The sequence below is a fragment of the Lepidochelys olivacea genome (assembly GCF_965140295.1).
Source record: "Lepidochelys olivacea isolate rLepOli2 genome assembly, chromosome: 5".
NCBI classification, from domain to species: Eukaryota; Metazoa; Chordata; order Testudines; family Cheloniidae; genus Lepidochelys; species Lepidochelys olivacea.
Window position 1 is genome coordinate 92944151 of NC_140415.1, and position 23365 is coordinate 92967515.

At 41.9% G+C, this 23365-nt stretch overlaps 1 protein-coding gene across 2 annotated transcripts in view; it reads left to right on the forward strand.

The window, feature by feature from the left end:
- Nucleotides 1-23365, forward strand: part of FRMD3 (FERM domain containing 3) — a 226847-nt gene that overhangs the window by 102123 nt on the left and 101359 nt on the right. For both annotated transcript variants that reach the window (XM_084628730.1, XM_084628729.1), the window contains exon 3: nucleotides 11315-11357. In XM_084628730.1, the coding sequence (XP_084484856.1) occupies nucleotides 11315-11357 (43 nt within the window). The remainder of the gene's footprint in view (nucleotides 1-11314; nucleotides 11358-23365) is intronic.

The following is a 23365-nucleotide window of genomic DNA, read 5'->3' on the forward strand; positions in this document are numbered from 1 at the left end:
TGATAGTTTGTGTGTATGTGTGGTGGGAAGCTCTCCAGTACTCCTCTAATAACTACAGTTAAATAATCAAAATCAGTAGTGTATTACAAAATTTTAAACACAATATTCTGCAATAGAATCACCAATTGAAATAATTTGTGAAAATTAGTATCTGTTAAATGATTTTACAAACCAAACAGATGGCTAAACAATTTAATATGAATGCAAACAAAACTAAAACAAATCAGCTAGTTTCCATCAATAGCACACGTACATCACTGTCTACTTAAAAGTGTGGCCTACTGGCTGTATGCTGATGAATGCAGATTAGGGCCTTAAGTGGTATAAATCACTGTAGCTCTATTGCCTTCAGTAGAATTGTGCTGATTTATTTCAGTAGTGGGTCTGGTTCTCTGAATGTTACTTTAATATTGAAATCAGATTTTGGAAAGGAACTGATGTTCGGATTCAGAAGTCCTGTTTAGACGTTATTTTGGAATAGCTGGGTTTCCAACTAAGAGGGGTAAAGTATAAAGTATGATAAGCAGCAGAGTGAGGGCTATGGCAGTATCAAAATAGCCTGGAGAGAAGCACTCTGGGTATTTTTCTGACCTTATGCAATAGTCCTGGCAGCAGTTGAAGACTGACGTAGGTGGTACAGGGTGGACAGTGCACAGCAGGTCATGCATGTAGGGTCTAATAAGAATTTCTGCTTCAAGCTGGGGGCTCATCAGATGGAAGTGACAGAGGAGGAGAGACACCTGGGTGCATGGGTCAATCACAGGATGATGACTGAGCCACCAATGTGATATGACTGGGGAAAAGGCAACTGCAATCCTAGGATGTATTAGGCAAGGAATTTCCAGTAGAGATTGAGAAGTATTAATGCCATTGTACAAGGCACTGGTAAGAACTCACTTTAAATACTGTTTACAATTCTGGTCACCTATGTTCAAGAAAGATCAACTTAAACTGGAACAGGTGCAGGAAAGAGCTACTATGATGATGGAGGGCCTCTTTTATGAGAGGAGACTGGAAGAGATTGACTTGTTTTGTCTAGCAAAAGAAAGCTGAGAGGGGAGATGATTGCTCTCTATAAATACATTAGGGGGATAAATACCAGGAAGAGTAAAGACTGTTTAAATTTAAAGGATAAAGCTGGCACAAGAACAAATGGCTCTAAACAGCTATGAACAAATTCAGGCTGGAAATTAGAAGAAGGTTTTTAACCACCAGAGGGATGAGGTTCTGGAACAGCCTCCTAGTCAGAGTTCGTGACATACCAGGGAACAATCTAGACTAATGAGCAGCTGTGGCACCCTTGTCCTGCAGCCTTGGGTCTTCTCCTGGACAATACAAATTATATAAAGTCTATTATTTCTTTAATAGAAACAATATGCACAAATTTACCACCCCAAGTGGAGTTTCCACTTAGACACTTCAATTGCAACACATTGGATTAGACACAACAATAAAACAAGCTTATTAACCACAAAGAGATTTTAAGTGAGTACAAGTAATGAGGCATAAAAGTCAGCAGTGGTTACAAGAAAAATACATTTCCAGCTGGATACCAGGAGATGACAAGTCTATGGGGAAGGATGTCCCCTTCTGCTTTTTACTCACCTATTTGAGCTTCCTTTCTTTCCCTTCCTGCTTGATGACTCTGTTTACTGCTTTAATGCAAATTAAGCATAGAACACTTTTCTTTGCTTAAGACAGACCTCCATTAGAAACATGCATTAAAAACACCATATAGTGTTATCTTGTAACTTCACATTTTACACATGACATGACCTTACACATGACACACATTTTATCAGGACAATACTGATCAGCAAATTATGAATTTTAAAATGATACCTCACAAGGCTTACTTTATACATTATTATTACAGTAGTGTGTAGGGTGTGAATACAGGGGTACATTCGATCACAGAATTGTGGGGCCAAACAATTAGTTTTAAGAGAGAGCTGACCAAATTTATGAGTGCAACTGTCTGACTCAGTTGCTTGTGACTGTGGGAAGAAGGGGTCAACTGCCCTGGGGCTCACTTCCTGTTTCGGTCTTGTATTTCTAAGGCTCATGCTTCAGGGTTTCAGCTGGCCACCTGCAGGGATCAGGAAGGCATTGTTTTCCTCCCCCAGTATATTCTGGGCTTTTAAAAAATCTCCATCCTCTGAAGTATCAGGGATGGCCAGGGCTGGAGATGGGTCACTGGACAGGGGAGAGTCAGTGCTTTGAGGGGGCAGTGAACCTTCTCAGGCACTTAACGCTCACCTGCACAGATCTAACTGGTCGCCATATGTCGTATTGGGAAGGAATTTTCTCCCAAGTCACTTTGGCAGTGACCTTGGTTTTTTTTTTGGTTTTTTTTTTCTCCCCTGTTCCTCTGCAGCATGTGGGTGAGGGTATATCACATTAAATAATTTCCCTGCCATTGCAGGGGCTTCAGGCACTGGTGTACCTCACTCCCTCCTATTCTCTGCCTGTGGCATAGTCTAGTCTTTGGTGGGACTCATTTATTTTGGTCTCCTTTCCACTGTTGGGCTTAGTGTGCAGGTGCTGGGTGGTGGTGGTGGCCTGTGATGCACAGGAGGTCAGACCAGATGATCGAGTGGTCTATTCTGGCCTTAAACTCTGTGACTCTGAGTGTTGCCTTTGAGCTCATAGCCCAGAGGGTTGGCTGGATGAGGCTGGATGGCCTCATCAGTGTAAATCTGAAATAAATCTTCAGCTGAAAGTGCGTCTCAGTCCTTGCCAACTATACATCAATCTGTGAAACGCTGAACCTCTGTCCATTCATGGATGGTGCTGCTACTGGTACTGCCAGACTGTCATTTCTACTGAGGGGCACTAATATAGCCAAGGTCACAGCTGCTCCTCTCTTACTACGACCTTACATATGGTAATGCGAACAGCACCTCTATAATTATAGTAGCACCCAGGAGCGAAGTCAGGACTCATTATTCTAGATGCTGATCATACTCCTTGGAAGAGACAGTCCCTTGCCCAAAGAACTTAGCCTAATTTAAGACAAGGCAACCACAAGTGGGTTTGTCAAATCGTAGGAGGGCCTGGGGGAGGAAGGATGAGGGAAGTAGGAATAAGAACACATGATTCCATAGGTTAACTATGTGGTCTGCTTGATGGCTATGGATCATTCAGCGTTCTTCCTCTTGAAGAAAAATACCAGCAGTCTGCAATCCTAGAGGTGGGAATGCCTGCAGTATGCAAACTGGATGACATGGAGGAGTAGGAGAGGGGAAGAGAGATTGTGTCACAATGTTGCTTTCCTCTGGAAGTGATTCAGAATATGTGCTGGCGTAGGGAAATAGGCAGCAGGGGACTAGGCTTGGGCCACACAAGCGGCTTCTTTTGCTGCACCAAGTGGTGCTCATCATGAATTAAATAGGAGTATGTGGTTTGGGAGAGGATTCAACTGCAGTGACTGTGGGTTTCTCCCAGGTCACATTACTGCGTGTGTGATATTTGTTGTACGAAGCTGAAATATCTGCCAGGCCACGCTACTGGTTTTCAGCCCACAACAACGCAGCTGAAGGTCACCAACACTGGTGGTCCTGTTCTCGTAGCTGTTCTTCTAGAACAGATTCATCCCTGTACTGGTGAAGAAACCAATGCAGGGACTGAGAGGTGTTCGCTTGTGCCACCCCTATTCTGGGGTGTCCTGGGTGCTGCCCAAATGAGTGTCCCTGTAGGATGCCCTGTGGGCTATTATATCAATGCAGAATAGCTAGGTTGTAACAGCACACTCCTCTCTCCCTACAGCTCGTTCCTGCTGTGGAAAGCCCCTGTCATGCTTCCTATATTAGGAGCTCCTGCTGGGGATGCAGAGCTAGTGGCAAGGCTCCAGACCTGCTCAGTAGTCCCCTTACACTGTGGATATTGCTTGTGGGACACTTGGAGCTGGTGTTGATGACTTTGCATCAGCTCTACCAGCATAAAGTGGTCACCCATGAATTCCCCCTGTCTGTGCCTGGATGCCCTGTACTAGCTATAGCTGCTGTTACTGTTGTTTGTCCTTCTCTGTGTCTGTTCTTGGCAATGACCAGAAGAAAGGAACTGCATTGTGGCTAAAAAGGGGTTGTTTGTTTGTTGTTTTGTTTTTTCAAAGAAGGGGTGCAGGATGGTATTTATCTTAAAGTTTAGCTTTGGATTGAAGTTTGGATAAAAGACTTTAATTTTGTTCCATCTCCAGTAGTTTCAGAAATATTGCAATGTATCTTCTATGTGTTCTTGTGCTCTTTGCATCTGGTTGTCCTGTTTAAAATGGACAAACTTGGTTTCTTAGGCACACAACAAGATGATACAACTGTACAGTGAATACTGACCTCTGTTGTGTGACAGACCCAAACTTTTGCATTCCTGACTCAAATCATATAACTGGGATCAGGAAATAAAACTCAGGGTCTTACTGTACTTCTCTTTGTCACATCTTTATAACAATCTCTCAGTTTCTGCTTCTATCCCAAAACTCCCTATGAGGCTCTAATTTATAACAGAGGCTTTTGGGTTTTTTTGTTTTTGTTTCACTGTTCCTGCTTCAGATAATTCTTGTTACCTTTTCCATGAACAGAAGCAAACAGCTTCCACTTTGAAAAGTCCAGGAAACTGCTTCCCTATAGCATACAAAATTATAGTAAAATGACTGTTGCGTGAATGGGCATCTTTAGCGCTAAATACAGGTTGGTTGAAATGCACTTATGAAATCTGGCATTCTCCTTGTAATCCCATTCAGCCACATGCACTCCTGAGTATGTGATTGAACACTGTTTTCTGAATATGACCAATATTCATGCTATTTGGCAAACTTTCCCCTTCCCACATCCTTGCCAAACAGGGGCCTGATCCAAAGTGTACTGCAGTCAATGGGAGGCTTCCCTATGGTCAGGCCCCAGGTTCCCATTGTTGGTCCATGATTTGTTCATCAATAAATCTTCATGGGTTTAATTTAGCTTTTTAAGGTAATAATCCCTGTATTGTGTGGAGTTTCCAGGGAGAGTAGCAGGGGATTGCAACATTGGACTCTACGCTGTTTTCCTATTCTGTGGGCTGCTGTGGAGTGTTGCTGGGCCATGGTCTTGGAGCAGTGTGAGGTGGTGCTGGGAGCTATGGGGCCTGCAAGTATACCTGACCCTTACACTGTCCCTGAGAGGAGGGTTGGGAGGCTCCTTGCACTCTCCTTACCCCACTGTCCTCAATTTCTCAGATGTATAAATAAATCCTACGCATAATCTGGCCCTGTATGTCAGTTAATTACGTTAAATGAAATAATCAGTTTGTTAAATATACTTATGTGGAAAAGCTCTGGTGCTTTCTGGGTTAAATATTATGTATTTTTAAATTGTTTTTACCCCTGTGGTGTCCTTTCTAACTGTAAATTTTTGCTGTGGAAGCATGCATAACACATCAGCATTGTGGGTCAATAAGAGGACACCTGGCATCGTAAATAGCTACTCAGTGTCACTTTTCTGCTGATCAGAGGTGAATACTTTTAGGCTTAGTCTACACTAGCAATTTATGTCAGTATAACTGCATCGCTCAGGGCTGTGGAAAATCCACACCCCTGAGTGACGCACTTGTGCTGATCTGACTCGCGGTGTAGACAGCAACAGCGTTAACGTTGACGGGAGGGCTTCTCCTGTCAACATAGCTACTGTCTCTCAGAAAGATGGATTACCTACGCCAACAGGACAAGCTCTCCCATTGGTGTAGATAGTGTCTTCACGGAAGCGCTCAAGCTGCGCAGCTGCCTTGGTGCAGCTGCACTTTTGCAGCCTTTTAAGTGTCAACAAGCCATTACAAAGTAAAGCCCCATTTAGTTAAAAATGCAGCACATAATGAGAAGCACTGCAGTTACAGGTGCATCCTAGGGGAGGGAAATAGGAGTCAAATTGCTTTAACATTCAGAGATCCTGTAGTTACTAACTTGTTCAGTTATTATACTTGCCTGACAACTAGAGTGAATGAAAGGAGTTGGTCTGAATAAGATTAGATCATTCTAATTGTTCTGTAAGTGTCACAGGGACCATCAGTGGCCTCTGAATGTCTCCAGTAATGCTGTTTAAAAATTGGAATTTCTATTGTACATGAAATTCTGATATTTTGACCTTTTGTTTTTGCCCCAAATTGGGACAAAAGGTCAAAATACTGTTTGTTTGTTTTTTATGGAAAGTTTAGGAAAAAATTCAATTTATAAATGTCAGAATATCCCATATCAACGTTTTTGCTAGAAACTAGGTATCAAACTAGGTATCAAACTGAATCAAAATATTTAATGTTGGTTAGGGTTGATATTAAATTGTCTGCCTGAGCTGCTGACCACGAGAGTGGCTGAGTTGCCACACGAGAGTTATAATTTAGATGCCCCATACTCCCATTCTTTTCTGTGGGCCAGGCTCCCTGGTAGGAGTCCATCTCCTGTATTGCACTATGGCAATGGGTTTCCCATGATTAAGGATCTGATTCTGTCACGGATTCCATGATTTCAACAGACCCTCCGTGACTTCTTCGTCTTTAGCCAGCCACGATGGTGGGGCTGGAGCAGCTGTCAGCCCCCACCCAGGAGCAGTGGTGGGGGTTGGAGTAGTGGCCTGAGGCCAGAACAGTAGCTGGTTGGGCTGGTGGTTAGCCCCCGCTGCAGGAGCAGCGGCTGGGGCTGGAGCAGCGGCCGGTCTGAGTCAACGCTGCAGAAGGAGCGGCGGGACTGGAGCAGTGGCTGGTGGTCAGCCTGTGGCAGGGGTCCAATTGTTAGTCGTCCCGTGTCGTGTCCCCACCCCACCCCAGGTATTTTTAGTAAAAGTCAGGGACAGGTCATGGGTTTCTGTGAATTTTTGTTTAATGCCCATGATCTGTCGGTGACTTTTACTAAAAATACCTGTGATAAAAAATCTTAACCTTACCCATGTTGCATCATGGTGGGTCAGCCAGAGGGGAGACCACAGTGTAACAAAGGAGATGCAGTCCAGCCAGGGAGTCCAGTCCATAGAGAAAAATAGGGACATGAGACACCCAAACTGTCTTTCATGAGGGAGTGCAGCAACACAGGTGAGCAGAGTTTAATGTCAAACTGACCTGAAAACATTGTTTAATTTGGCTTACCCCCCCCCACACACATTTTAAATAAAACATTTTGTTTCAGTTTTCCAGGAGAAATTTGAAAAATGTCAGTACAATTTGCAGATTTCCCAAAGAAGATTTTGATTTTGCATAAAGACTTTCTGTAGCAAAAACCATTGTGAGAATTCCCAAACAGCTGTAGTCTGCAGGGACCCTTTGCTGAGAAATACATCTCCCCTTCCTCACATGTAGAAGCCTTAATTTGGTCCTAAATATAAACGCTATTTCATAGTCTGAGACTAAATATAACATTAATACTCTGTGAGGTGTAGTCTAGGTTAATATCTATTTCTGCAAAGGTAGAAGAGAGATATTAAGAGAGAATCTTTCAAAACTCTACATAGAACATTCAAAAAATGTACAATGGTGGAGACTTTCAAAGGCACAAACAACAGTTAAGTTGTCTGTGTCTTTGACAATCTCCACCAATACATTACAGGAAAAAGCTGATGTAACTGCTCAGATGTCTCAAATACCCAGCTGAATGCTTCTTCCGCGTGTGTACTCAAACAAGCTATCCTTAAATTCCCCTGATCCCCACTGATGGAAGGTCATCACAGAAATTTGATCTTTTAAGCACTGTTTTGATCCCTCTTTAACCTTGAAGCAAAAAATCTAATCTGATGAATTAGCCTGAATTTTGCTTGGTAAATAATAGAAGCTGCAATGTTTAACTGAAATTCAACTCTGAGCAAAACAATTTTTTTCTTTTGGTGTTTGTGACACATGAAATAAATCTGCATCCTAGCATTTTAAGGCACACGCAGCTATGTACAGTGTTTTTCAGTCCTGGCATAGTGTATGGGAAACAGCAGAGACACTTACTTCAGCCTGGCCTTTTAAAAAGAAAATGGCAAACAAAAACAGCTTGCTTCAGTCAGGGATAAAAGGAACATTTCTTAACTCTCAAATTCTCCTGCATACCAAGTCAGCAGGGTCGTCACTTTCCAAGTGTCTCCTTCCTGCCTGAATCTGGGCCCAGGAGCTTCCTGACCCTGCCTGAGTGGAGATGGGAGAGAGTGCAAGTTCCTCCAGTCAGCATGGATTCACCAAGGGAAGGTCATGCCTGACCAATCTAATCGCCTTCTATGATGAGATTACTGGTTCTGTGGATGAAGGGAAAGCAGTGGATGTATTGTTTCTTGACTTTAGCAAAGCTTTTGACACGGTCTCCCACAGTATTCTTGTCAGCCAGTTAAAGTAGTATGGGCTGGATGAATGCACTATAAGGTGGGTAGAAAGCTGGCTAGATTGTCGGGCTCAACGGGTAGTGCTCAATGGCTCCATGTCTAGTTGGCAGCCGGTGTCAAGTGGAGTGCCCCAGGGGTCGGTCCTGAGGCCGGTTTTGTTCAATATCTTCATAAATGATCTGGAGGATGGTGTGGATTGCACTCTCAGCAAATTTGCGGATGATACTAAACTGGGAGGAGTGGTAGATACGCTAGAGGGCAGGGATAGGATACAGAGGGACCTAGACAAATTGGAGGATTGGGCCAAAAGAAATCTGATGGGGTTCGATGAGGATAAGTGCAGGGTCCTGCACTTAGGACGGAAGAACCCAATGCACAGCTACAGACTAGGGACCGAATGGCTAGGCAGCAGTTCTGCGGAAAAGGACCTAGGGGTGACAGTGGACGAGAAGCTGGATATGAGTCAGCAGTGTACCCTTGTTGCCAAGAAGGCCAATGGCATTTTGGGATGCATAAGTAGGGGCATAGCGAGCAGATCGAGGGACGTGATCGTCCCCCTCTATTTGACATTGGTGAGGCCTCATCTGGAGTACTGTGTCCAGTTTTGGGCCCCACACTACAAGAAGGATGTGGATAAATTGGAGAGAGTCCAGCGAAGGGCAACAAAAATTATTAGGGGTCTGGAACACATGACTTATGAGGAGAGGCTGAGGGAACTGGGATTGTTTAGTCTGCAGAAGAGAAGAATGAGGGGGGGATTTGATAGCTGCTTTCAACTACCTGAGAGGTGATTCCAGAGAGGATGGTTCTAGACTATTCTCAGTGGTAGAAGAGGACAGGACAAGGAGTAATGGTCTCAAGTTGCAGTGGGGGAGGTTTAGATTGGATATTAGGAAAAGCTTTTTCACTAGGAGGGTGGTGAAACACTGGAATGCGTTACCTAGGGAGGTGGTAGAATCTCCTTCCTTAGAGGTTTTTAAGGTCAGGCTGGACAAAGCCCTGGCTGGGATGATTTAACTGGGAATTGGTCCTGCTTTGAGCAGGGGGTTGGACTAGATGACCTCCTGAGGTCCCTTCCAACCCTGATATTCTATGATTCCTTATATCCCTACTCTAATGAGCTCCTTGTTAATCCCTTCCCTACTCACTTAGCATGGGTTATGTAGATCCTACTGCAAACTCTTTAGAATATATATCTGTAGTTTCCTCAATAATCGCCTACTTCCCACCAAGAAATTCTCTAAAATGCATTATTCCAGTGCAAGGTGAACAACATTTTATCGCGTGTAATCCAAGCTGTTTTGTAGATTTGGGGGGGGGGGGGGATTAAATAAGTGCTAGTACATTTTCCAGTAAGTTTGTGACGGTCATTCTTTTTAAACACCCTAGTTAAAAACTGCTTTTCTGGTTTTTAAATTTATTCCAGTCTTAATTTTTTTCTCCAACTTTCTCTGCCCTAGGATGAAATGTGGTGTGGGATATGTCAGGGAGGAGGAATGGGTTTCTTTTTGAGGCAGTTAGGGATGGGCTTTAAAATCAGCTTAACATAACTATGGAGCAGTGCTTGCCACCCAGAATACTGCCATTAATACTGATGCTTAACAGCCCTAAATTGTGAGTTGCACACATTCAGAAATGTGTTTTTTAGAGGCATTTGTCTTTCATTCTCAATTGTACATAAGCAACCCACTGCACCACTAATTACAGCTGAATTTAGCTGTTTCTTCAGGCAGTCACCAGTTTGTTTCTAAATTAAATTACCGTACCACCCCATTAACAAGTACTGTAAATTACCTTGAGCTTGTTCTGCATGTTGGTACCATTACAATAGCTATGACAGACAATACTACAGACATTGTAGGCAGTGAAAAAGCCCCTTTCTCTTGGTATTTTTTTACATTGCTTAGCGCCCCTATACAACTTTTAAAGGTTGATTTTGAGCTAGCATGTACGAGGCCCCACAGGGTTGATCATGCTTTGTGAAGTTGAACAGTGCACTTGCTGACCAACTGTTGCTGCAGAACAAATCTCATTTTAATGTGGAGATTTTTCACGTACATGAAAAATCTCAGTGGAAAGGCTGCTTCAAAAGTGACAAATGAGTATCAACCCATCCATACATCGGTTAAAACAGCTGCCTCAGTGGCTCAGCTCAATGTTGTTGCAATTACTAGTTAAGTGCCCTGGTCCATCTACTGCTGAGATCCGAGTCCAAGATATTTGTATAGGTATGAGTCCATCTTGCAGGACTGAAAATCTCTCCCAACCTCATACTGTTTGTTCTTCCAAAGAAGACAATAATTTACTAAAGTTAGCTATTACCCTGTCCCCCGTGGGCTGTGAAGAGACCAAAACATGTCCATAATCACCCATTGTGCATTGTATGATCCTAATAGCGACACCATTCAATTTAAAATGTATTCTTTGTCCTTTCCCATTTTTGTTTTTGATCAGGTTTCCAGTTCTTGCTGGAAAAGGATAGGAACTTTTATGCTGATATGGGTTGAGATTGTAAAATTTAGTATATGCAGCAGCTGTAAAGACTATACTACGTATCCAGTTCATTAATGGGATTAGCAAATATAGGTTTTAGATTCTGAATGGTCTCTCTCCTTATTTCACAAACATGAACATCTCCTTTGGAATAGAGGAGGAAAAAAATAAGGTCTAAATCACTGCTGGGGACTGATCAGTGGTGCTATTTTGCTTGAATGGATCTCTTTGGAATGCTGCTTGTATCATGCCAAATAGAGACGACAAATAGCAATTCTTACTCTATTATTAGAACACCATTTGTGTATATAATTGTGCCGTACTCTCTCTATATACTATGGTTATACTGTAACACAATGGAGTTGTTTTTTCTACCTTTGAGGTGCCCCCTATAAACTAGCTTTTACTGGAAAATGAAAATATTGTGTGTCAGTTTATCACAGCCTCTTAATTTTAAGTATGTGCTGTACTGTACATCACGTTAACTGCTGACCTCTGCTTTTCCTTTTCAGCACTGGCTTGAGCCCAACAAGTCCATCTCCAAGCAAATGAAATGTAAGTGCTAACAGCCCACTTTATGTCTTGGTACCCTGTTTTGAAATGCCCATGAGTTGTGTTGTGTTTCTCTGCAGTCATATACAGTGTGTTTTGTTTGTTTCCTGGTGTTCTTGCTGAAGCCCTGTGAACTCTATACTCTCCTCACTACTTCTGATATTGTACAGCACTTACCATCAAGGCCCTTCATTATGACTACAGACTTTCTGGGTTAAGACTAAAACCAGATGCCTGGCAACATCTCTGGAGTGATTCAGTGCATCCTTCCCTCATGAAAAGAACTGAGTGCTCTGGCTCTGTTGTGCACCCAGTCCTTTTCAGACTATAGAAACAAGACACAGTGGCAATCAAACTGGAGTCTTCTGCCTTGTGGCAATGCAGAGTGTGAAGGCTGGTTCACCCTGAAAAGTTACGTAAGCATAGGATGTCTCTCGGATATGAAAAATCCACCTCCTCCCCACAAGAGACTTAGTTAAAATTGAACTAACCCCTTGTGTAAACATCACTAGGTCAGCAAAAGAATTATTCCATCGACCTAGCTACCACCTCTCGGGGAGGTGGATTACCTGCAGTGACGGGAGTACTCCCTCCCATTGCTGTAAGTAAGTGTCTACACCGAAATTCTACAGCGGTGCAGCTGCATTGCTGCATCTGTACTGCTTTAGTGTTTTATGTGTAGACACAGCCCTGTACCATCGGTTCAGTCCACTAATCTCAAATGCTAGATCGTTTCAGTGGGCTGCTAAATACCAGGAACAGTCAAGCAGAAAATTACAACACATGACATTTGGCTATCAATTAATTTAAGGGTAGTCTTATTTTAAATTTTTATTTTTTTATTTTTCTCCCTCCCCTCCCCTGTCCCCCCTTCCTTCCCCACCCCAGAAGGGAGAGAGAAGGAGTGAGGTGGGAGAGAAAAGGAGAGTGACATAGAATCATAGGACTGGAAGGGGCCTTGAGAGGTCATCTAGTCCAGTCCCCTGCAATTGTGGCAGGACTAACTATTATCTAGACCATTCCTGACAGGTGTTTGTCTAGCCTGTTCTTTAAAATCTCCAATGATGGAAATTCCGCAACCTTCCTAGGCAATTTATTCCAGTGCTTAACCACCCTGACAGGAAGTTCTTCCTAATGTCCAATCTAAACCTCCCTTGCTGCAATTTAAGCCTATTGCTTCTTGTCCTACCCTCAGAGGTTAAGGAGAATATTTTTTCTCCCTCTTCCTCATAACAATCTTTTATGTACTTGAAAACTATTCTGTCCCCTCTCAATCTTCTCTTCTACAATCAAAACAAACCCAATTTTTTCAATCTTCTCTCATAGATCATGTTTTCTAGACTTTTAATCATTTTTGTTGCTCTTCTCTGGACTTTCTCCAATTTGTCCATATCTTGCCTGAAATATGGCGCCCAGAATTGGACACAGTACTCCAGATAGAAGCCTAATCTGTGCAGAGTAGAGCAGAAAACTTACTTCTCATGTCTTGCTTACAACAATCCTGGCGATAATACATCCCAGAATGATGCTTGCTTTTTTTTGCAATGGCGTTACACTGCTCACTCATATTTAACTGGACGTTTTGGTTTCTATTCACTAGGAATTAATCAAAGATTTCTAAAAAGTTAGACTAAATCTTTTCACATTTGTCTGAGGTTCCTGTTTTCCAAAACCTTGCCCGCTCCTAAGCGGTCAGGTCAGCCAAGTTGCTTTGGAAATGTTATGGCCTGGATTATTTTTTCATAAATGGACCAATAACAAAGTCTTGTTCAGTAAGCAAAACTACTTTGATTGTCAATGATTTCCTTCCAGGAGCCTAGGAGAGTGTTTGCTTCATAGTCTATGGAGACTTGAAATCAGTCATTGGGGTCTGCTGCTTGATTTACTAAAGAGTGTTGTCAACCTGCTTTATTTATGACTGGAGGGAGAATTTTGCCCACATAATCTTTTTTATGGCATAATCTTTTTGAAAAAAACATGAATGCTTCAGTATAGAGTTTGATTCCACTGGGTGGCAGAGTTCACATTACTTATATATGAGGCCATTTCATTATTTTAAAATGTGGTGAGACTGAAGAGGTGAAATTTAATGTTTGCTTTTATCTACTATGCAAAAAAAAAAAAGGGTAATTCGTAAACAAATGTATTGATTGGAAGATAGAGCATCCTTCAAGAACCTCCAGCTGCCAGAAGTTGGGGCTGGACGACAGGGAATGGATCACTCAAAATTGCCCTGTTCTCACAGCAGGGACCTGCAAGTTTATTTGTCAAAGGCCATACACACCTAAGTCATCGTACCAATGATAACTAATAGGCACTTTTAAAAAATACCCAAAATGAATGTTCATTTTATCCAGCAAAAAGCATTTTTTCTTGTATAAATCAAAAATATCTAATATATCTCAGAGGTTCAGATTCAAAAGCCATTTTTATAACTTAAGAGTATTCACTAATAAATAAATACATTAAAAAATAAAATCATGATTCCAGGTGGGCCAAAGGAAAACCTGAGATCAGTAGAGGATGAGGAGTATGAAAACAAGAACGAGGAAGTGATTGGTAAACAGACCAAATAGTTCAGCCTTCAGTTAAAAACTTCTGTGTGGGGGACTGGAGAAGGGGTAGGAGAGGGATGGTAGAGAGTATTTTACATGGAGTGTATTAGATAGGGACTTTATGTAAAAGGTTAGGAATAATAGTAAGCATAATGCAGAGAATTCAGAAAACAGTGATACGCTGTCATGGGGGACATCGGTTCCCTTACGGTGCAAAAATAGGCTGTTCTTACTACTAATGATTTAAAATGTTCTAAACGTAATTGACCAGTGAGATTTAGACAGGATTACGAAGCTCTTGGTTAGATAGAGCAAAAGTAGAGAAAAGCATGGAAAAAACCCATTTGTGTCTGTAGCCAGACTGTTTACTTGATCTCAGCTGGCATATGCGGAGATTTAATTTTCCTCCAGCACAGTACCAAGCTTTCTATATATTGTATTCACAGAGAGTGCAGCATTGACGAGCAGACAGGAATGGATGGGAATAGTTTTCTTATGCATATTTTATCAGGGACTAGATTTCTTGGTGTTGAATAATACATAAAACAATTCAAACATAATCCCTATATTTAGTCATGTTACAAAGCTATCGTATTTCAGCAGCCATACATTCAATAGGTCATAATAATTCTTGTAAGAAAGTTTTAAGGTACACTGGATAAGTTATATTGATTTTTTTATATATGATGCTCTGCAATTTCCTCCTCTTTAACTATGGTAAGAGTGTTGTTTATATTTAGTAAGAATACCTGGAAGTGGAGAGGAATCTCTGCTCTATTTTGTCATGTAGTAATACATTAGCCTGCTTTGGGACAGCACAGTATGAGTGCTGCCACAGCATCCAGTCTTTCTCCGAGCACTTTACTTTTAGTTTTCTACCTTCATTAGTAAGTTCAGTGCATCAGAACATTTGGTGCACAAGTTCTAAGTATACCCCCTGGCCATTTTTACTGCCCTTAGTTCTGCCTGTGAAAGGAAACATACTGTATTAGGCTCTCAAGGGTCTCCCATTTGTTGAACTACTGCCAGTTTCACTTTTTACTGGTCAAAAATCTGTCCAGGGCTAGCAATCAATAGATTTGTCCTGCACACTTCAGACTTCTTGTCAGTGGGATCAACTTGCACTAATGTATTATTAGAAAATTCACAAAGGTGCCCTTTTGGTAAGTAGGGTAGATGTCTTTGTAGAACTAGGAATTACATTTTTTTCTCTTCTGTACACATCTGTCCTTGGGGTGAATTTGCTATATTAAGAGTCATAAAGACAAAGCAACACTCCCTCCTCTCTCCTCCCAAAATGTTGATCTATAAAGTTTCCTTCTCCCTCCATCACCCTCAAGATTCTTGAGGCAAATTCTGCCCTTGGTTATGCCAGAATGGTTCCCTCAACAGCAGTGCTGAGTGTATTCAAGGGTGCAATTTGTCCACCCCTTTTTTTAAAAAAAGTAAATTGTGTGTATACTACGTACTGTAGCCATTCTGTAAACTTGGCTCATTGGGGAGAAACATTCAGTCCAATGGGGTCTAGTTCCCGACTGGCCTTTATAATTGTTATGGAAGGAAATGATATGATAAAAGGAATAAAATCTGTGAAGATCAGTTCTGTGGCTTGATTGGTAACACATTGCTCTACGATGCACAAAATCAGAGTTCGTATAAGCTTCAGCAGCCTGGCTCCTAGGATGAGCTGGGATGATATTCTTGGCACGAGGCCATTGCAATTTGTTAATCTCTCACCACCTCCACTCCTAATGACATTGCTATCTGGGAGTAGTGTAATTTGTTTGCTATGCTAGCCAAAAGGGTTCAGGCAGCAGCGTCCTCCGAACATCCGCACCTGATGCTCCCGAGAAGAGGTGAAGTTAGGTAGTCCAGAATGAAGAGAGATGCAGAAATTAGACCTGTTCAGAACTTCATAACAAAATATTAAATCAAGCAAAGCTCACCTGACTTTCATTGTTGCAGTGAAACCTAAACCAAAGGCCAGGTTTGTCTAAGGCAGTGGTTCCCAAACTTTAACAACCAGTGAATCCCTTTCACTAAAATGTCAAGTCTTGTGAACCCCATCCTAAAAATGAATATTTCCAGGGATTTTCTCCTTTACCCGAGTATAAATTATAAAAGCAGTGATCTTGGAAATATAAAATTTGTTTTGATGCCATGCTTATTACACACTATTATTAATTATTATTTATCATTACAGTATTTTTACTGCATTATGAAAACAGCAACACTCTTCCAAGATCTCACTTTCATAGCTTGTATCACTTTGAATAATCCTGTTCTAAGACGAGGCTCCTGTGTTTCATCAAGGATTATCAGATGTGAAACAGCGTGAAGGTATTTAAGAAGCCAACTCAGAGTTCCTCCTGCACAAGCATTCAAGTCTTGAGCAAACACCACGCGTTACAACAAAGCTTAAACTTGTTCTTCATAATAATTTTAAAAACAATACTAGCTTCCTATTTAATTTTAAAAACAGCAAAAAATATCCACCTCCCTTTCCATTTCTTATAAGGAGTCTTGAAGTTTAAAGCTCATCAGTGTGATAGATATGCTTGCTTTGATCTGCTTAGCTCTTGGAAGTCCAGGGGCTCCAGGCTCCTGGCACCATGCTGCCCAGGGTCCCTATGGACAACTGTCTGCCATTAGGGAATTTTTTCCTGAGAACCCCCTGTAACATTTCATGAACCAAGAGGGGTTCACGAACCCCAGTTTGGGAACCACTGGTCTAAGGGTACATTTACATTGCAATTAAACCCCGCAGCTGGCCTATGCCACCCGAATGGGGCTTGGGCTGGAAGGGGCTGTTTAATTGCAGTGTAGATGTTTGGGCTCAGGCTGGAGCCTGGGCTCTATGACCCTGCAGGGTTGGGGGTCCACGAGCTCGGGCTGCAGCCTGAGCCCAAACATGTACGCCACAATTAAACAGCCCCTTAGCCTGAGCCCCATGAACCCAAGTCAGCTGGCATGGGCCAGCTATGGGTGTCTAAATAAAGTGTAGACATACCCTAAGTGTTCTGAGTTTTAAAAACTGTCTGAAACTTGATTTTAATTGAGTTTGGTTCTGACTTTTCTGCAGCCTATTAGAAACAGACACTGAGAGAAAAATTCACTATATGTGACTCCATGCAAAGCAAAGTGGGTAGAAAGGGTTTGCATGAATCCCTGTTTAAGTAGTTTTGTTAAATCCTATATTCCTTCCCATATGATCCCTTCCCTTTAACAAAGTCTTGTTAAAATACTTTGAATCATTAGGTTTGTCAACAGGCTGTGCTCTCTTCCTACCTGTGTTGTACAGTAATTGAGGAAGAACCTGTGATATGGAATTTATGGTGCATTTGGTATCCCTCTCTCCCCCTCCCCCAAAACAAAAACCAAAAATCCCCACCACATACAGACTAGCATCCTCTCAGGCTCACTTACAGGTGTTCAGGAAGTGGATTGCATAAACATTTGATGTACTTGCCAAGAGGGGAAGCAGAATAGTGGCATATCCTCAGGGCTCTCCAGAGATTTTTCTGCAGAGCTGATGAACAATAGAAAATATTTAGATACTAGATTTTTTTTTTTAAAAGCCTGATAACTTTTAAGGTTAACACTGCCCAGGCAACATGGAACATCACTGAGGTAGGCAGAAAGTTTTCTGCATACTTGCACTCTCAGAAATACAGAAATAGCTTAAACATCTGCTTTTGGACTTCAGTGACTGCCTCTCTTCCATGTTGTTGGTTGAAAGTAACAGTGTTATTGGGGGTATATATGGAGCCCTGTCGCTCTGTCCTCATGCAAAGGCAGTTTGTTTAAGAAATCCTACCAGTTGGCATACCTCTCTACTTGCCACCCATCCATCTGAAGTTTCTGGATTATTTTTTACACCTGCTTTTCACGAGTTTTTGTTTCAAGAAGATTTTTCTGATATAAATAGCTGTTCTCCAGAATAGGGTTGCTTTTGATGATGATGACTCTGTGAACAAAGTGACGGAAGAAGTGAGTGTATAGTTTTTCTTAGGCATATCATTCTCCTGAAATTGTCTAGTCAACTCTTTGCCTTGTATTTGAAGAGCAGAGCTGTTCAGGTGGGTTTGCTTTGAAACATTTATGAGACAGATACTCGTACACCAGTGTGTGTAGTGAAAGGACACAAGGCCCTCATTAGTCTAGAAATCATTGTTGATGCCTAGTTTCAACTAAGAACTTCTTACAATTAAGTGTTGCTTTCTGCAACTGGGTATCAATACAAACATTACAATTAATTGCCTGGAAACATGCCATGTAATGTGTAAAGTTCCTTCACATGGAATTTGTCTTGATTTACTGCAGCTGACCGTTTCAATGTAGGATATAATTCAAGTGGGTTTTATTCCATTTACTTCCTTCACCTCCCGAGTTCTGTTAGTATATAAACTGGTGAATTAATAACCTAATTGTGAGGAAGTTGCAGCCAATGCAATTCTCTTTCCTACAATCCTTTGAAATAATTATAGTTATGAATATATTTAAGCAATATGGCAAAGCCTCACAGGAGGAAATCATGACGAAGCCTTAGGGCATTTTTTCTACAGCAGCTGGTTCTTATCTGACAGATAAAGGACTTCTCTGACAGAAAAGCCTTATAGCTATTATAAACCCAATTATATTCTCCTTGGGGTTTTATTTTTGTTTGTTTTTTTGGTGGAGAAATTTTCTTTTGAAAATGAAGTTCTGTTTTATTTGTCACCGTTTCCACTTTTAATGTCTGAGTGATTGGTTGAACGTAATTTTGTTTTAGGAAAGTGACTGGCAAGCTTGATAATCATGTTTCCCCTGAACCAGTAGTGTTCGTTGCTGTTCTTGTGGTCATGCCTGCTGTCATCAAATGTATAGGAATGTGTGAGAGAGATGATTATTTTTTCTTGCTGTTGATTTCAGTGCTGTAATATGCACAAAATGAGGACTTTACTTGCTGTTCACTTACGATGAAAAGATTGTTTACTAGGATTCCATTAGGCTTATGATTATTTTAAAAGTAAAATGGGGGAAAGAACTCGTATGAGTTCCCCCACCCCCATGTTGGTTGATCTACCTCATTTATCAATGGTGGGGGGGGGGAAAGGAGAGTACTGTACCTAATAACCTTCAATTCAAAAGAAATATAGGATATCTTGTAGTCACTTTCCTGGGTTTGGATAGATAGGGTCTGTCAAGGTTCCTTCCCCACTCTGAACTCTAGGGTACAGATGTGGGGACCTGCATGAAAGACCCCCCTAAGCTTATTTTTACAAGCTTAGGTTAAAAACTTTCCCAAGGTACAAACTTTGCCTTGTCCTTGAACTGTATGCTGCCACCACCAAGCATGTTAAATAAAGAACAGGGAAAGAGCCCACTTGGAGACGTCTTCCCCCAAAATATCCCGCCAAGCTCCACACCCCCTTTCCTGGGGAAGGCTTGATAAAAATCCTCACCAATTTGTACAGGGGAACACAGACCTAAACCCTTGGATCTTAAGAACAATGAAAAATCAATCGGGTTCTTAAAAGAAGAATTTTAATTAAAGAAAAGATAAAAGAATCACCTCTGTAAAATCAGGATGGTAAATACCTTACAGGGTAATCAGATTCAAAACATAGAGAATCCCTCTAGGCAAAACCTTAAGTTACAAAAAGACACAAAAACAGGAATATACATTCCATCCAGCACAGAGTATTTTACTAGCCATTAAACAAAAGGAAATCTAACACATTTCTAACTAGATTACTTACTAACTAACAGAAGTTCTGAGACTGCATTCCTGATCTGTTCCCGGTAAAAGCATCCCACAGACAGACAAACCCTTTGTTTTCTCCCCCCCACCTCCAGATTTGAAAGTACCTTGTCTCCTCATTGGTCATTTTGGTCATGTGCTAGCGAGGTTATCTTAGCTTCTTAACCCTTTACAGGTGAAAGGGTTTTGCCTCTGGCCAGGAGGGATTTTATAGCACTGTATACAGAAAGGTGGTTACCCTTCCCTTTATTTTTATGACAGGGCCACATTTGTTCTGAACAACACTGTAATTAGGATCATAGGACAGAACTTGTTAGTGATGTTGTCATCTTTCTTTTCAAAATGTCCATGAAATGTCACATGCTAAGGGGAAAAATATTGAAGATTTTGGGCTAGATTCATGATCCACGTCCGCCTATGGGCTACTCTGCAGCCCAAAATAGCCACAGCACAAGGCACTATACCTATGGTTACTCTTCATCCAAGACCCAATGCTGGCCCAATGCTGTTCTTGCTCCTGGGGAATTCTCCCTGGGGCTGTTATGGCTCTTTTATGTCGCCGCACATCGCCAGAATGGGGGCCAGAATTTGACCTTTCTTTATCTCTTTAGGTGTGTTTTTCCCTGTGTGAAAAACAATGGCTTGAACCAAAGCCCCCACTGAAACCCATGGGAGTCTTTTCATTGACTTCAGTGGTCTTTGGATCAGGCCCACTATGCGTTAGGGCCCTGCACTAGCCTATAGCATGTACTAGCTCTTTATGTGGTGATTTCATACATGGCTAGCTCTGAATCTGACAGCAGCTCTTTTCATTTCTGGGGGGGAGGGGTTTCACTTGACCTTCCACTTTGCCCCCTCACAGCGCACCTGATGAGTATACAGTAAACCTCCAGAAGTTTACTCCCTTCTCTGTTTTACTGCTGGATTGCAATTGTATTTGAAAGATGTTGGCATTGTGTTTGATAACAAGGAACCAGATCCAAAGTCCACAGAAGGCAAAGCCAATGTGAGTCTTTCTTTAGACTTCAATTGGCTTTGGGTCAGGCCTATGATCAATTAGCTTCAGTATTCAAACACTGACCATGGCATAGTCACTGTATTGTACATTGTGCAGAAACAGAAATATACAGAGAAAAGATAGAAAACTCTGTGCCATTGTGAGTTGAACCAAACTCATTGCTTTGTCTCCATTTACTTATTTATTCTCTTCTCCACTAACACCTTCTACTTGTGTCGTTTCCCTTTCTTTCTTTTTGTCTTTTATTGCACTCATATTTTTCTTTTTTTTCCCCAATGTTTCTTTTGACTATTTATTTATTTTTATTTTTATTTTTAAAAGTGCAATATACATTCTGTAGTGGTTAGCCATATATACAAATATGAAATCTTGTAAAACATATTCCTCCTAAAAACAAGTATAACAACCACCACCTTAAAAAAATACAAACAAACAAAAAACAAATAAACCTAAAAATCCAACCATAACAAAGAAGGAAACAAATGTTTGTTTCCTATCACTTCCGTACATGATATGAAAGTGACTTCACAATTCACAAGGCATTATAACTAGCACATGAGTTAATAAGTCTGGGAAGCTGCTATATATATGTATCCAGATATCGAATAAGTCTAACGGGAGCTTTGTGAGGGACTTCTCCAGGTGAAGGAGAAGCGGTTATGTGACCCTTGGGGTAAGTTTGTTGTCTGTTGTGTGTGTTTGTGTTGTGGTGTGCTTGCTGCTGGACTGAAATATACTGTGTGGTCTGTTTGTTTGGGGGACTGTGTGGGTGCTGAGCCTAGCGGCCTGCTAGGCAAGGCTGAGAGCTTCTTAACGAGGCTTTGATCCCTAAGCCCTTTAGCACCCAGCAACCTTTAACTAGAGGGCGGGGCTACTCAGGAAGACCGGGGCTTTAAAAAGCCCGCTGCTAAGCAACCAGAGGAGCTAGGGGACAGGAGCGGCTAACGGGAGTTTTGTGAGGGAGTTTACAATGGGAGTGTGAGGAGGGGCTACATACACTTAACATTCCTTAAACTTCTTTAAACTTAAGCCAAGAAACACCACCTGATAAAAACAGCAACAAAGGAACCAGCTGCAGGAGTAAAAAGAGAATGCACGCAGATGTCCAGCAACAAAGTGGGGGTGACCCAGTTTATTACACCCAATGCAGCATTTATGATTACCTGCCCTGTGGGCAGGTGGCATATGTGTGCATTCGGTGCAAGGAGCTCCTGGCCCTCAGAGACCAAGTACAGGCTTTGGAGACCAGGGTGCCTGAGCTGGAGGAGCTAAGGGAGACAGAGAAGTACACAGATGAGACTTTCCGGGACACAGTAGAACAATCCCATCCCTGGTCTGACAGCCTCTGTGCTGTTGAGGAGGATGAAAGTCTCAGGGAAGGAGAACATCCATCTGGAGCAGAGGGAAACGATCCCATAGATTGGACCCTCCTCCTAGATGATGATGTGGTATCCTCTCGCACTGAGGATATCTCTCTGGGGGAGGGAACTCCATAGGAAGAGACAGGTATTAGTAATGGGTGATTTGATCATTAGAAACATAGATTGCTGGGTTTGTGATGACCGGGAGAACCACATGGTGACTTGCCTGCCTGGTGCGAAGGTTGCGGATCTCTCGAGACCTCTAGATAGACTTACGTGTAGTGCTGGGGAGCAGCCAGTGGTCATGGTACATGCAGGTACCAATGACAGAGGGAAGGATAGGAGAGAGGTCCTGGAGGCCAAATTTAGGCTGCTAGGTAAGAGATTGAAATCCAGGACCTCCATGGTAGCATTCTCTGAGATGCTCCCAGTTCCACGTGCAGGGCCAGTTACACAGGCAGAACTGCAGGGTCTCAATGCATGGATGAGACGATGGTGTACGGAGGAGGGGTTTAGATTTATTAGGAACTGGGGGAATTTTTGAGAAAGGGGGAGCCTATTCAGGAAGGATGGGCTCCACCTAAACCAAAATGGAAACAGATTGCTGGCACTTAACATTAAAAAGGTTGTAGAGCAGTTTTAAAACTAAGAGCTGGGGGAAAGCGGACAGGTGCGGAGGAGTACGTGGTTTGGACAGAGGCATCCCTTAGGGGAGGATCTAGTAATGGAGATTCTCCATGACCTAGTAAGGAGGAGAGGATGGAAGATAAAATACAGGTAGGATCTGATGAGAAACAGTCAAATGAAAAATGTCTTATTCAATTACATCATGTAATGGGAGACCGCTAAAAAGTGACAAGTTTTTAAACTGCTTATATACCAATTCTAGACGTCTAAATAATAAGATGGGTGAACTAGAGTGACTTGTATTGAATGAGGTTATTGATCTAATAAGCATCACAGAAACTTGGTGGAATGAGAATAATTAATGGAACACAGTAATACCAGGATACAAAATATATTGTAGGACAGAACAGTCGTGCTGGTGGGAGAATGGCACTATATGTGAAAGAAAGCATAAATCAAATGAAGTAAAAATCTTAAATGAACCAAACTGTACCATAGAATCTCTATGGACAGTATTTCCATGCTCAAATAATAAGAATATAGCAGTAGGGATATACTACCGACCACCTGACCAGGATAGCGATAGTGACTGTGAAATGCTCAGGGAGATCAGAGAGGCTATTAAAGTAAAAAAACTCAGTAATAATGGGGAATTTCAACTATCCCCATATTGACTGGGTATATATCACCTCAGCAAGGGATGCAGA